Consider the following 15,383-nt stretch of genomic DNA (forward strand, 5'->3'; position numbering starts at 1 on the left):
ATTTCTAACATAGTGGTATGTTGAAAGCATATGTCTTTTAGTGTGAATTTAATATGTTTAAATCTGAGCTGGTGTCTCAGTACTTAGATTCTGGGTCTGGCAAAGAAAGTATAGACAGACTGCCACTTCAGAGGGCAAGACACTGTATGTACTCCACTGGATCTGAAACAATTCAAACATACTTTTTTAAAGTAAAAAATGAAAATATTGTAGATTGATATGGAAACAAACAAGCAAATCATTTGGTATCAAGGTTCTACCAAATATGGAAATAGCTAACTCAGGTTAACAGCACAAAGCAGCAAGGCTTTGACATATATAAACCACAGCTGAGGTCCAGGGTAAATGTTTATGCTTACATCTTCTGGAGACCAGCCAAACAAAACCAAACAACCTGATGAGCTCTGAAATATTTATTGGTTTATATTTCATACAAAAATCATTTTTAACTATATGTGTGCATGTGTATATGAGATCAAAGCTACTAACCAGTAATTTCAAAATCTGTACATTTCTAAAACTGCCTTTCAGGAGACTCCCTACTCTCACTGAGGTAGAAACTAATAAAAAGCAATTTACACAATGAACTCCTCTTCTCCCCAACCTCCCAATTCCTAATGTTACTACATGTGGCAGGCCTCCTTCCATGCAGTAGAAGATGAAAGTAAGTTCATGGTCAAAGTGCTACACCACGTATATTAAAATATGCCTTAAATGCTTCTTAATTCGAACTACGATTTAAACCAGTGGTGCCCAAGTTGTGGTTGCCAATCAACAGCACCTAAAACCTGATCAACTGTATAAATTCTCAAGCTCTGCCTCGGATTATAAAAAAGCTTAAGATAGTGTGTCTTTTTGATTTTTGTTTCCTCTTTCTTTTTCTTTTTGAGACAGAATTTACTCTGGGCAGCCCACGTTGTCTGTAGATTAGGCTGGCCGGCCTTGATTTTAGAGATCCCCTCCCTAGTACTGAGATTGAAGGTATGCACCACCAAACCCCACCCACAGAAACCTGTGTCTTAAATCTTCCAAATGACTCTGATGAAGTTGGAGAACCAGACACTGAAATGACTATTTCAGGTGCAGTCTTCCATCTGAGATGCACCACAGAAGAAATAGAGGTGTCGTTAAGCTTTGTATCAGAGACATCACTGGAAAAAGCACTGGCCTGGCAAGCATGAGGGGCCTTACTTAGTTCACTGCTTACTCAAGTAAAAAGGGAGGCATGGTGACACTTGCTACAATTCCACTACCCACCCATAAATCTATTTATATTCACTAAATACATTTAGTGTTTTAAAACCTTAAAAGTAGTAAGTTTTTTATTATTACAGGCAATAAAGTTCAAAAATGAAGTGTAAGTTTTACTACCAACTCCTTAAAGCCAGCTAACGTGCATCAAGAAGCTACTGCTGGCAAGCTTACCAAATTATCTACAAGTCCCACTTAGACTAAGAGACTACACAACAGCCTCTGGAGTCCTACTGTCTGAGAAAAAAAGAAATCCAAGTAACCAACAAGTTAAAGAAAAGTTCTGGACTGTATTCATCTAGAACAGAGAAGCATACAATACAAGGTAAGTAAGTGAGCAGCAACTAATTTAAAAACAAAACAAAACAAAACCTCAGGCACAGAAAATTCCACAACAAACTGAAAAAAATCATAATGTTCCAGTTCCATGCCAATAAAATTAGAGCCTACTCACAGAAAGTAAGCTGTGGATAAAAACAAAACAAAACAATTGTACTTTACAGGCACATATAAGTGGTAGAATTTAGACTTCATTTTACAGTTGCTTTGTTGTTGTTACTTTGTTGTTCATTGAAACAGGGTTTCTTTCATGTAGCCCAGGCTGAACTTGAGCTAGCGTGAGAGAAGGATGAGTCTGAGCTCGCTCCCTCCTGACCCTCCTGCTTTCACCTCTGTAGTGCTGGGATTATAGGTCTGCACCACCACACTTAGCTTTCTTGAGTTTTTAAACCACATTTTCCCCTTACATTCAATTTACTCCTTATAATAACATGAGATTTTTGCTTAATAGATAGGACATTTTCATTTAGCAATAATTCACCCACAAACACCAAACTTTATACTATAACTCAGAGGCTGGGCAGATAGCTGTGTTTGCTGTGCAAACCTGAAGACCCGACCGAGTGCAAATCCTCAGGACCCACCTAAAAGATGGGTGCAGTTAGCTGTTCATGCATGCCTGTAATCCCAGCATTGTGAATCCTGGACAGAGAAAGCTGGGGCTTGCTGGCCTGTAGCCTAGTCCAGGTTCAGTGAGCAATCTGCCTCAAAGGAATAAGGACCCAATGTCCTCGCCTTGACCACACATGTAGACCCACTCCCCACAAGAGGCAAAATGTGACTGAATCTTGTTAAAGAAGCATTTTTCATTCTATTCTTTAACAAGATTCAGTCACATTTTGCCTCCCATTTGCTAGAACTAACTGGAATATCTGGGAAAAAAAAAAAACCACATTAACAATATTAATGGAAACGGTAAGGTCCTGGCTTATTTCCATATATTCTAATTTGGTATTTTCATGTTCCTGTGGACATCCACAGTCTCAATGTTGTTTTATTTAAAATTAATAACTGAATTAAACATATCTCTAATGTGCCAGGCATTTTATCTTCCATTTTTCTTCTTAAAAGTTTAGAAAAAACAGGCTGGGAAGATGGCTCAGCTTTAGTGCTTGCCTTATATGGGTGAGGACAGAGTTTAGATCCCCAGCTTCCATGTTTACACGGGCGGGTAGGAAAGCACACCTTTAATCCCAGCACCTTTAATCAGGAGGCAGAGACAGAGCCTTAGAGCAAACTAGCTAGCTACATTAGCTAAATTAGTGAATTCTGGGTTCAAGTAAGAGACTCTGCCTTAGTATGTTAGGTGGAGAGCAATTGAGGCTACCTGATTATCAACTTCAGGTCTCCACATGCACATGCAAACACAGATACATGTGTCCTACCTATATACATGCATACACACACTACATACACATGTAAAAAAGTTTAGAAAGAAAACCCATCAAAAGTATATTTTAGAAAGAGTTAAACATAAACATAATCTTCCATTTAAAACAACACATGATCTATAATGGAATATAAAAGTGTCTCATGTAAAGACATGAAGGATATATATTATGAATATTACATAAATATGTACCCCCTAAGATTACAACACCAAATCTTTAAAATATTTAGGGAGTTTGAAGAGACTGCTCAGTAGTTAGGTCTTGCTCTTGTAGAGGACCCAGATTCAGTTTCCAGCACCCACCTGTAACTCCAGTTCCAGCAGACCTGAAGATCTCTTCTGAGCTCTGTGAGCACCAAACACGCATGTAGTACACACACACACACACACACACACACACACACACACACACACACCAATCACACACATAAAATCTAAACTTTCCTTTTTGTGTTTCTGAGACAGTGTTGGCTGTCTTGGGACTCATTCTGCAGACCAGGCTGTCCTTCAACTCTGAGGTCTGTCTGCCTCTGCCTCCCCAGTGCTGGGGTAAAAGGCAAATGTCACCACTACCTAGACAAATTTAAACATTTTTAAAAAACAAAATTTACATATGTGTGCATGCATGTATGTACACATAAGCACAGGTTCCCATGGAGGCCAGAACAGGGTACTGATTCTCCTGAAACTGGCATTCTAGGTGGCTGTGAGCTGTGGACACTGAGAACCAAACTCAAGGCCTCTCACGCACCAGAGTTTTGTGTTAGTCAAGCTAGTTTAGAACTTATGTAGCCTGGCTAGCCTCAAACTTGTGGCCATACTCTGCCTCAGCCTTCCAAGCAGTGAAAAGCAGAGGCATCATACCCAGTCTTGAAATGCCTCTTAAAGCACACTTTCTAGCAAGTGTAGTGAAACACACCTTGAATTTTAGCATCCAGGAGGCAAACTCAGGCAGGCAAATCTCTGTAAGTAAAGGCCAGACTGTTCTACATGGAGAGTCCTGTGCCAGCCGGGTCTACATAGAAAGACCATGTCTCAAGATAAACTACTTTTTTTTTTTTTGCCATGCTATATAAGATGATTTTTTAAAATAAATGCAATAAATATCCTGTACTTACCAATCCTGCTGCATACATGGGCACTATAACAGGTTGCTTCTTATTGCCAGTGAATAGCTGTGTATATTAGGGAGGAAGAACATGCATTTAAAGAATGATTTGTCTGTCATACAATAAAATTATTTCTAGTATGCTTACAATGTTTTATTATACTGTGAATAATGAACTCAATAAGCTAAGCTTTATATATGGCTCATATGTACTGCATACTATATGTGTGCATATATACACGTGTACATACATACACGTACATACATACATATATGTACACATGTGTATATATATGTAACTTAGTCCAATTTTTTATTTTATAGTTAAGGGAAAACAAAAATTTTCAAAAATAAGAAGTACTTAGAGCCGTGGTTCTCAAACCTGTAGGTCATGACCCCTTTGGAGGTGAACAACTCTTTTACAGGTGTCACCTAAGACTATCAGAAAACACAGATATTTACATTATGATTCATACATAACAGTAGCAAACTTACAGTTATGAAGAAGCAATGAAAATAATTTTATGGTTGGAGGTCACCACATGAGGAACTGTATTAAAGGGTTGCAGCATTAGGAAGGTTGAGAACCACTAACTTCAGAGGAACATTATGATGTCTTTTTGGTTTGGTTTGGTTTGGTTTGGTCTGGTTTTTTCGAGACAGGGTTTCTCTGTGTAGCCCTGGCTGTCCTGGAACTCACTTTGTAGACCAGGCTGGCCTTGAACTCAGAAATCCGCCTGCCTTTGCCTGGAGAGGGCTGGGATTAAAGGTATGTGCCACCACCGCCCAGCTCATTATGATGTCTTATAATTGCCTAATCAAAACAAGTTAGCGTTTAAGCCAATCCTTTCTCTGTAGAGCTAGATAATCACAGCGTAAACAGGAAAATAGTAAATTTAAAAACCATACAGGTTTATTAAAGAATTTTTCAAGATTCTAACAAACTCACAATGTTTCGAGTGTCTATTCCCAAGGAGCACAAAAGCTTCTTGTTGCTATGTGAGCCACCCCACTGGTACCGCAAACCATGTGCATCATGGATGTCCTGCAGTTCGGTCCATACACCCCTCAACTCACTGTAAAGGCCACAAAGAAGACAACAGGTTACTCCAGCCCCTTCCCCGTAAACTTAACCTTCAGTACACTGATGATACACTATGCACTGTAGTGAATATCATATCTAACCTATCTGTGTCAACTGTATCTCAGTGCAATCAAGAGCTAGCACTAAAGATCATTAGAAAGGTAAGCTAAATTTATATGAAGGGATACAGTCCAGGAACTAGCCTGCTTTAAAAAAAAAAGATTATTTATTTTATATGTCTAGTGTTTTGTCTGCATGTGGGTATGTATATGTACCACATATGCGCCCCAAACCTTCAAAGGTTAGAAGAGGGTATAAGATGCCCTGAACCTGGTCAGCTGTGAGCTAGTGTTTTGGTTCTGGGAACTGAACTTAGGCCCTTTGCAAGAGCAGTAGGTGCTCTTAACTGTTGAGCTGTCTCTCCAGCTTGTTCTTTTTTTTTTTTTTTAATTGTAAAAACAAACAACAAACCCCAACATTTAAGGGCTGGGGCTATAGCTTATTGGCTGAGTTCTGCCTTGCAAATCCCTGGGTTCCATCCCCAGCACTTAGTAACTTGGCATGGTGGTGCAGGTCACGATCCCAGGACTAGGGAGAAGGAGGATCAGAAGTTCAAACTCAGCCTTGGCTACACAGTAAGTTCCATGTTAGCCTGTTATACATGAGACATTATTTCAAAAAATTAACATTTAAAAGAAAAAAATCACTCGGCATCCACCATTTTAATTTACTAGAGTTACTCAATATTTGGGTGTTTATTATTTTTGTGGTGTGAAACAGGTCTCACTATGTAGCTCAGGTGGGCTACAACCTACAGCTCTCAATAAGATATCTTTTACCATTTGGTTAAATATTATTAGGCTGGCAGTGACCATCTTTTAGTATTTTATTGTGTATATGATTGTATGGCATATTATTTCCTTAGGCTAAATCTCTTGGAAAGGAATTTGTACACCTTGTTCCCTCACCCCTCCCCATCCCCTTTTCCTTAGAAATCCCTAGACAAGAAGAAAAAGAACAAAACCCAATCTCAATCTTGAATGGAATCAAGACAAGTGGACACCTGTACAAGAAATGCTGCACCATAAGGAGAAACTAGCAAGTTACATGTGACTTAGTTAATGGAAGAGAGGAGACACTGGAGAAGGAAAGGATACTTCCAGAGGCAAGAATGAGAAATTATAAAAAGACTGGCCAGAAATGGAATGACTTCAAAATCAAATAATTTGCAGGAACCTAGGAAAGGGACAGAGGCCTAGGCGAGACAGCAGTTGTAAAGGCAAAACAATAAAGAAGGGTTTGCTTCTGAGGAACAAGCTACCAGTGGAATGCATGGAAAGACTCACATCTAGGCAGTTCACTGTAAAACTTCAGATCAGTAACAACAGCGTATACATCTGTATTAACAGAACATAGTAAACGCGCCATGTGCCTGGGAAGCCCTGAGGCGACAGTTATAGAGAGGCCTGGGCTGAGCCACTCTGAAACTTCGAGGGTGAGGAGGGATGACAGCCTGCTAAGTAAAATCTCGTCAAGTAAAACTGTGTAAATAGCTCTTAGGGGCAGAGAAAGATGTAGAAAATAAGACAGAGACTACGTGAAGTGCTCGGGAGCAGAAGGGTGTCAGGTTTCAGACTGGTTTAGAGTCTGGAATATCTATATAGACTTTATCAGTTGGGCATCTGAAATGCTCCAAAATTATAAACTTTTTAAATATAATGTCAATGTTCAAAAATGTGTAGATTAAAAAAGTCAACCCCTTCCTTTTTCAGTGGCGGAAATTAAACCTGGGGCCTTGCACAAGCATATCAGCAGGTAATCTACAACTGCTCTACACCTCTACACAGCTCCCACAAGTGTTACATGTCATAGCACTCCAAAGAATGGATTTCCAAATTAGGGATGCTCATCTTGCATAAGGTTTAGGAAGACACTGTATAAAAGAAAACAAGTGTGCATTTAGCATTTATACAGTTAAAAGGAAAATACAAGATTTAAACATTTTATCAGAAGGTGAGATATGTGTATATGGAGCTGGTGAGAAAAGCAGGTCTACACTGTCAGTTAAGCCAAGTGTGTGACACACGTGTAATCTCAGCACTTGGGGGCTCTTGAGTTTGAGTGCAGCCTGGGTTATATAGTCAGATAGTCAGCACAGTCTGAATACACCCCAAATTGTTTATCACACTAGGTAGTGCAGAGGTGACATAACAGGCTGATTCAAATGTTGATTTAAAGACATCAAAAGAAACATCTCAGAAGTAGAGAAACAGCGATTTCCCCCTTAAGTCTTTTTACACGATTAGGTCAATAATTATAGTATTTTAAAACAATGCTGTTCAGATAGCTTTACAAATTATAACAACTAAAACTAACAGTCACAGTTCTCTAAGAACAGTTTCTACTTACCCACGGTCAGCTAAGGCCTCTCTTGTTTTTGCTGGCGAGCTGTGTGTCTCCAGCAAGTGCTTCAGGGAAGAAACCTCCTCTTCCACATCAGGGACAAACACAGACGGAAAACAGGCTTCGAAAATTCTCTCCAACCGGTTGAGTAAAGCTGTCTGAATCAACCCCCAAAAAGTTCACTTTCATTTCTTCAGTTTTAATGATGACTCAGTTTTAATGATCTCACCCCCCCGCCCCCCCCCACCACACAGAAGGAAATCACTACTCAAGTACAGAAAATAGTGTCAACAACTCCACTAATTGATTAAGTAATCATGTTGTTGCTGCAGCAGGTGGCAAGGCCCCACTGGCGCTTTCTATGTCGTGTCTTAGTCTGTCACACAGTTCTACAGAGGAAAAGCCATTACTCTGTCGTCTAGTAAAGACAGTAACTTCCAAGTCTAAAAAATCTTCCAAAAGCCAAACAAACCAATACCCCCCCAAAACAAACAAAAAACCCCCAAAAATAAAAACAGAGCCCAACAATAAAAACCCCAGGCACCATTTATCTTCTCCATTACCCACAGCACAGCGAGCACTGAACGGTGCATGTAGGCTACCATGGCTAATAAGAATTACTTTTCTTGACATAAACCCTTAATTATGAAAGCCTTTTTGAAATTCCACTGCTGCAACAAATGAAGAACACAGTAAGAAAGAGGGTCTCAATTACAAAAAAACCCAAAAAACCAAAAAACCAATTGGGGGACTGAAGTCATTAAGAGCACTTGCTGCTCTTCCAGAGGCCGGGGTTCAGTCCCCACAAGTCCAGCTCTGGGCTTCTTGGGCACCTGTACTGACACGCACACACCTTACATTTTTACATGTATTTATCCCCTGTGTAGTAATGGTGGGTATGCTGTGGTGGGAAGCTGGAGGTGAGAGGCCGACTGTTGGGAGATGGGTCCCAGGAATTAACCTGAGCTCTTCTGGCTTGGCAGCAAGCACTTCTACCCACAAAGCCATCCTGCTGGCCTGAGCATCTCAATTTTTACTAATAAGAAATTCACCAGCTCTTCATCATTTTGACGTTCTATATTATCTTTAATAAATAAATCTCATTTCTCTACTTACCTTGAGGTAAAACCTACATATTTACTAGAGTATTTTTCACCATAAAATAAACAGATGAATTTACTTGGCATTTTGAGTATTTTTTATTATTAATTCAAACTTCTTGGATTTCAAATAATGATTTTTGGGGGGATATCACTGTATTTATTAAATATGTGCAACCTTACTCCCATTGTCCTAATTGTTTTCATATACATGTAAGATATTTTAAAACTGAGTACAATTTATTGTTTAAACATTAAGTAGAAATACAAACTGTTATAAATTAAAGCCTATTGGAAGAATAAATGTACTACTAAAATTGATAACAGAAAAATACCACAATATTTATTCCTCGTAATTGACACAAACAAGCTAACAGTTGATTTCTCCTCTGAAGTAGTCAGTAAGTGAAAGAAGAAACACAAAGGCATAATTTCCATAATCACATTTTCCAAACCCAAATTTCCCTTTTGGAAGCTGCACTAGAGCAAGCCATCATCACATTATAATTAGTCTCAAGGTACTCCTTTGCTATCTCTGCCAAAGTTCTCTGACACCCTCATTATATTCACGGGAGATGAGAAAAAGTCTCACTTTCAATTATGAGCCCTAAAGCAAAGGGTAGGTAGACTTCGGATCCCCAGGCTCTTGAAACTTGAGTGTGTCAAGGGGACCCAGCACTGACTGACTTCAAGGGGAAGGAAGGGACAGCCATGACTTTGAAGGAGATCAGATAACTATCTAATTGGAAACCTGATGAGCACTGCCCTCCTGGGCAAGGAAGGTAAATAAAAACTCACCTAGGACCACATTTTATTTACCTGAAAAGTAAATCTTTACTGTTACCATCTTTATTATCTTCTTAAAGTGAAGGGAGAAAAAACTCAACCTGTTACCAGAAGAAAACAGGAATCCTAAATACAACTGGCTAAGCAGTACTATACATAACACAGGTTTTAGGCATACTAGTGTTACCATGAACAAGTGCTCAAATGACTGCAGTGTATTTGAGAGAAGGAAATTCCATTAGCCTAATTACTTCAGGGTTTTTTTTTTCCCCTTCGAGACAGGGTTTCTCCGTGTAGCTCTGGCTGTCCTGGAACTCACTCTGTAGACCAGGCTGGCCTTGAACTCAAGAAATCCACCTGCCTCTGCCTCCCAAGTGCTGGGATTAAAAGTGTGCGCCACCACTGCCCAGCTCATTTTTTGTTGTTTTTCCTTTTTCCTCAGCATTCCCCCACAAATGATAGAAGCTACATAAAAAAATTTAAAACTGAGTCTAACATATCTTTAGAATTAGACATAAAATACAGCTGCTTCCAATCTTTTGTTAAACGAGGCAACACAAGGTTTAGCAGCAACCTTTTCAACAGAGAACGGTATAGATACTTCAGGCTTTGTAGCTCATCTCTAAAAAAGCAAGTATGAGTGGGCTCTAGAAAAAACTTATGTACAAAAGCAAGAAGTAAGGGACAGATTTGTCCCCTGGGCCATTCTTTGCCAACCTCTGAACTGGAGCAATAAATAAATATCAAATAGCTAACAGCATCAGCCACAGGGAAAGAGCTTGATACAACAACAATAACAACAACAACAAAAAGAACAGCTAAGAGAATTAAAGATTTTTGATTAAATTAAATTTGATGTGACATTTATTTTATTTTTTTAAAGCGAGAGTCTCATTGTATAACTTTGCTAGTCTAGTAACCACTACGTGGAACAGGCTGAGCTTGAACTCAAGAGACACTCCCTACCTTGCCACTCTACCTCTGCCTCTGTGTGCTAGAATTAAAGGCATGTGCCACTACAGGGCTTTTACTCTTAAAATAATCTATTTCCAACTACCTATGAAACCAAGGTTGTTGTCAGTACAAAGCCACATGTCTGCAGTACTACAGTGCTGACACAATTGTGCTGACACCTACAGAGGGGGCTGCACACCAGGCACTAAGACTCAACTTCTGCAAGTATAATCTAGAGATCTCAGGGCCCACCCCACAAAATAGATGAACAAAGAGACTATTAAATACTTTTGGTACTCAGTGCCAGTCAGAAGTGGCAATTTGTATCAGTTATTCTTAGTATACAGAAGATTCACATAACAGAAATATACTAAAGAAAAAGAGTCAAAGCTAGGCCCACTGCTCACCATTGATGCTTTCTAGCCCTATTTAATATTCTAAAGCATAATAAAAATCACTTGGCTCAACCTAGTAATTCCTATCACATAGAAATGTAGCAATAAATTAAATTCAACTATTCTGTATCTTCCCCCAAGAATCAGAAGTTAGCTTTTAAGTACCCTCCCTTTATTCCGTCCCCTGACCCCCTTTTCTTGTTTTCTTTTTTCTTTTTAAATTTTTTTTATGTATTATTTTCTTTATATACATTTCAAACGCTATCCTGAAAGTTCCCTATACCCTCCCCCTACCCTGCTCCCCTACCCACCCACTCCCACTTCTTGGCCCTGGTGTTCCCCTGTACTGGGGCATATAAAGTTTGCAAGACCAAGGGGCCTCTCTTCCCAGTGATGGCCGACTAGGCCATCTTCTGCTACATATGCAGCTAGAGATACGAGCTCCGGTGGGTACTGGTTAGTTCATATTGTTGTTCCACATATAGGGTTGCAGACCCCTTTAGCTCCTTGGGTACTTTCTCTAGCTCCTCCATTGGGGGCCCTGTGTTCCATCCAATAGCTGACTGTGAGCATCCACTTCTGTGTTTGCTAGGCCCCAGCATAGCCTCACAAGAGACAGCTATATCAGGGTACTTTCAGCAAAATCTTGCTGGCGTATGTGACAGGATTTCTCTATGTATCAGTCTTGGATGTTCTGGAACATACTCTAGACCAGGCTGGCCTGGAACTCACAGAGATATGTCTGCCTCGCCTCCCAAGTGCTGAGATTAAAGGAAGTGTCTCCTCTTAAGAGAGAGAGCCTTTTGTTTAAACTCTTGTTTGAGGAGGCTACTCCTTGCATATTCTAAACTTTGGATATCAGTGGATGATTTATTTTTAGTTGTCTTTACTGTATTACAAAACACAACGTGTATGAAGCATACAGTAGATATGTTTAAAATATTTAACTTTAAAATTAATTTTTATTATTTTATGTGTATTAGCGTTTTGCTTACATGTGTGTAAGTGACCCATGTGTGTGCCTGGTGACCCCTGGGGTCAGAAAAGGGAGTTAGATATCCTGGCACTGGAGTTACAGACAGTTGTAAGCCACCACGTAGGTGCTGGGAATTGAACTTGGATCCTATGCAAGTTTAACTATGTTCCTAATTGCAGAGCCAACTCTCCAAATCATAAGAATATAACCAGTATACTCAGAAGAAAAGAAAACTACCAAAAAGAATAGCTTCATTGTGACCCGATAGATATTTTCCCCAAGAAATTGATTTTTTAAGACACTATGATCAGACACTACTTAAACCAACAAGCATTTTTTTAACCATTAAAGTTTGAGCATTAAAATGATCACATTAAAGACTAGAGACGCTGAAGTAAAACACTGAATTTGATTTACTTTAATGAGTAAAAAAGAACTTTCTTTATACTGACCTATCTATATTTCAAAGCAAAATATAACTGGTTATTACAGAACATTTATTTCTACTTCTGACTTAATGGGACACCACCCAATATTTAAAAGTTGTAACTTATAATCTAAATTGTGACCTAAAAATATTTAAATTGTATCCTATGTGTATGGGTGTTTTGCCTGCATGTATGCCTGTGCACTACATGCATACTTGGTGCCTGTGGAGGCTAGAACCAGAATAATAGATGATTGTAAGCTGCTATATAGATGATAGAAATTGAACCCAGGTCCTCCGGAAAGGCAGCCATCTTTATAGGCCAAACTTTTTTTTTCCAAGTGGCTCAGCCTGGCCTCAAATGTGGAATTTTCTTTTTTCTTTTTTTTTTTTTTTTTAAGATTTATTTATTTATTATATGTAAGTACACTGTAGCTGTCTTCAGACACTCCAGAAGAGGGCATCAGATCTCATTACGGGTGGTTGTGAGCCACCATGTGGTTGCTGGGATTTGAACTTCGGACCTTCAGAAGAGCAGTCGGGTGCTCTTACCCACTGAGCCATCTCACCAGCCTGTAGAATTTTCTCTTAGCCTCCCAAATTCTGGGATTATAGGCATATAATACCATGATTGGCTGAACAGTGACATTTACTAACATACTCAAATACATATGAACTTGAATAAAGAATAAAACTCCAAAAATTTAGACTGGCTAAGCTCTAGTTTCCATATATAGGTAAGATGACATTTGTAAAGCAGACAGAATCAGTACAGTTCTGTTTAGAAATGTGAGAAACTAAATTTGGCAAAAGACCAAAGGTCTTTTCTCTGAAAACAGACATGGAATAGGCCTGATATAATGTACTAGAGTTTTTGCTTAATAAATCATACTTACATAGTACTTGCCATGTGCCAGACATTATTTTAAATGCTTTACAATTATTGGCCCATTTAAGGCATATAAGAAGCATTCTGGAAGTAATTATACATTATTTATTTAGTATGTATATGTATTACCATGTGCATGCAGGTGCCTAGGTGTTTGTGAGCCACATGGTGTGGGTGCTAGGAGCCAAACCCAAGTCCTCTGTAGAAGCAGCAAGTGTTCCTAACCACTGAGCAATCTTTCTAGCTCCAAAAGTAACAATATTATGTCTACTTCCTAGTTGAGAAAAATGGAGCATAGAGAAGTTACATTAACTTGCCTCAGGCCACATAAATATTAAGTGGGAGGAAAGCAGTTTTATTGTTGTTTTTGAGACAAGGTTTCTCTGTGTGGCCCTGGCTGCCCTGGAACTCACTCTGCAGATCAGGCTGGCCCTGAACCCACAGAGATACACCTCTCCCTACCATCCAAGTGCTGGGATCAAAGGTATATGCATCACCACTGTCTGGCCATGAAAGCAGGGTTTTTGTTGTTTGTTTGATTTTTGATTTTGTTTTTTTTATGTATCTTTGACTGTCCTGGAACTTGATGTGCAGTTCAGGCTGGCCTCGAATTTACAGAGATTGCCTGCCTCTGCTTCCTGAATGCTGGGATTAAAGGTATGCACCACCACTGCACAGCTCATGAAAGCAGTTTTAAGTTGAGCTTCTGAAAATTATAGGGGCTTTGAGGGCACAAACCACATCTTTAATTCTTAAATCCGGAACACAGTTGGGAGGATAATGTAATCAATGTATATTACACTTCATTTTAAGACTGCTCTGTCTGCAAAACTTATCTTCCTGTAAGCTATTTAAATCTTTTACATGCATGGGTTGGCATGTTTATCTAATTACAATGTACACTGGTAATAAGAGCTTAATGCATTCTTTGTATTGTGCTATGATTGATATTAGCAGTAGATTATGTGATGAATCTTTTAAAAGAAACCCCACCAGCTTGCAAACTGGTCTAGCCATGCTAAAAATCAGTGTGGAGAATTCTCAAAAAGCTAAACGTAAATCTACCATATAACACAACCACTCCTTGGCATATACTGAAAGGACTTAATACTGTACACTACAGATACTTGCTCAACCATGCTTGCAGCTAGTCTACTCACCACAGCTAAGAAATGGAAACAATCTTCAAACAATGAACGAATAATGGAAATGTGGTACATATACAGAATGGAATAATATGCAGCTATAAAAAAAAAGGAAGTCACAAACTTTGCAGATAAATGGATGGAATTAGAAAATATCGTGCTGAGTGAGGTAACCCAGATCCAGAAAGGCAAATGTCACATGTTCTCCCTCACTGGAAGTTCCTAGTTCTAAATCTTGAGATGTGGATACATATCCTGGAGTCACTGCAGAAACCAGGAAAGTAAAGTGGGACCACTGGCCAGAATAGGAGGACTGGAGGACAACAGAGAGGGGAGTATCGGGGTGGAGGAAAAAAAGGGCTGTAATTAGGGAGAGGAGAGGGAGATAAATGCAAAAGAAATAGAATAAAACAATAGGAAGGTGTCTGAAAAAAATCATAAAGAGTCATACTATTAATTATCCACATAAATAGCTCTAAAATATGCATGTATATATATGTGTGTATATATATATATGTATGTGTATGTATACACATACACACATATATACATATATGCATACCCAGGAGTGTGCTTGTGTGCACACACAGTTTAAATGAACATTTCTCATCCTGGCTGGCAATGCTACATCAGTGAGCCAAAGACCATCAAACAAAATGGCAACATCAGACGTGAGAAGCCCTATTATCAGTTGTTAGTCATGGTTGTCCAAGAGACTCTCCAAATATTACAGGTTATTTATTGCAATTGCCCTTGTTTGGCCCCAGAGCCCCTAAACTAGAACTGACCTGAAATGCTTCCCTCTGAGGACTAGCTTCAAGGTACCAGAAGGCTCCATATAAGCTTTCAAAAGAGGGAAGCAACTCACAGCCCTACTCAGCTACGAAGCATATGAATGACCAGCATGGCACAGTATCACAAAGGATGCAGTAGTGGCACCAACAGCTCTCTAGTTGGACTTAAGACCACTAACACCAGGGAAATCATGCCCGATACTGGAAACCAAGTAGAGAAAAGCTTAGGTTCAGGAGTGGTTTGTACATACCTTTAATCCCAGCATACAGAGACATGCAGATCTCTGAATTCAAGGTCAATCTACAGAGCAAGTTTGAGGACAGCTAAGCTTAGGCAGTGAA

General features: G+C 39.3%; 1 protein-coding gene across 4 annotated transcripts in view; it reads right to left on the reverse strand.

Moving 5' to 3' along the window:
• The window catches only part of Aftph (aftiphilin), a 56,512-nt gene that overhangs the window by 19,499 nt on the left and 21,630 nt on the right, over positions 1 to 15,383 (reverse strand). For all 4 annotated transcript variants that reach the window (XM_006514625.4, NM_001252503.2, NM_181411.4 and 1 more), the window contains exons 3-5: positions 7,582 to 7,733; positions 5,038 to 5,164; positions 4,099 to 4,155 (exon numbers count right to left, since the gene is read on the reverse strand). In XM_006514625.4, coding sequence (XP_006514688.1) covers positions 4,099 to 4,155; positions 5,038 to 5,164; positions 7,582 to 7,733 — 336 coding nt within the window. The remainder of the gene's footprint in view (positions 1 to 4,098; positions 4,156 to 5,037; positions 5,165 to 7,581; positions 7,734 to 15,383) is intronic.

Source organism: Mus musculus, chromosome 11, assembly GCF_000001635.26.
Source record: "Mus musculus strain C57BL/6J chromosome 11, GRCm38.p6 C57BL/6J".
In the NCBI taxonomy this organism is placed as follows: domain Eukaryota; kingdom Metazoa; phylum Chordata; class Mammalia; order Rodentia; family Muridae; genus Mus; species Mus musculus.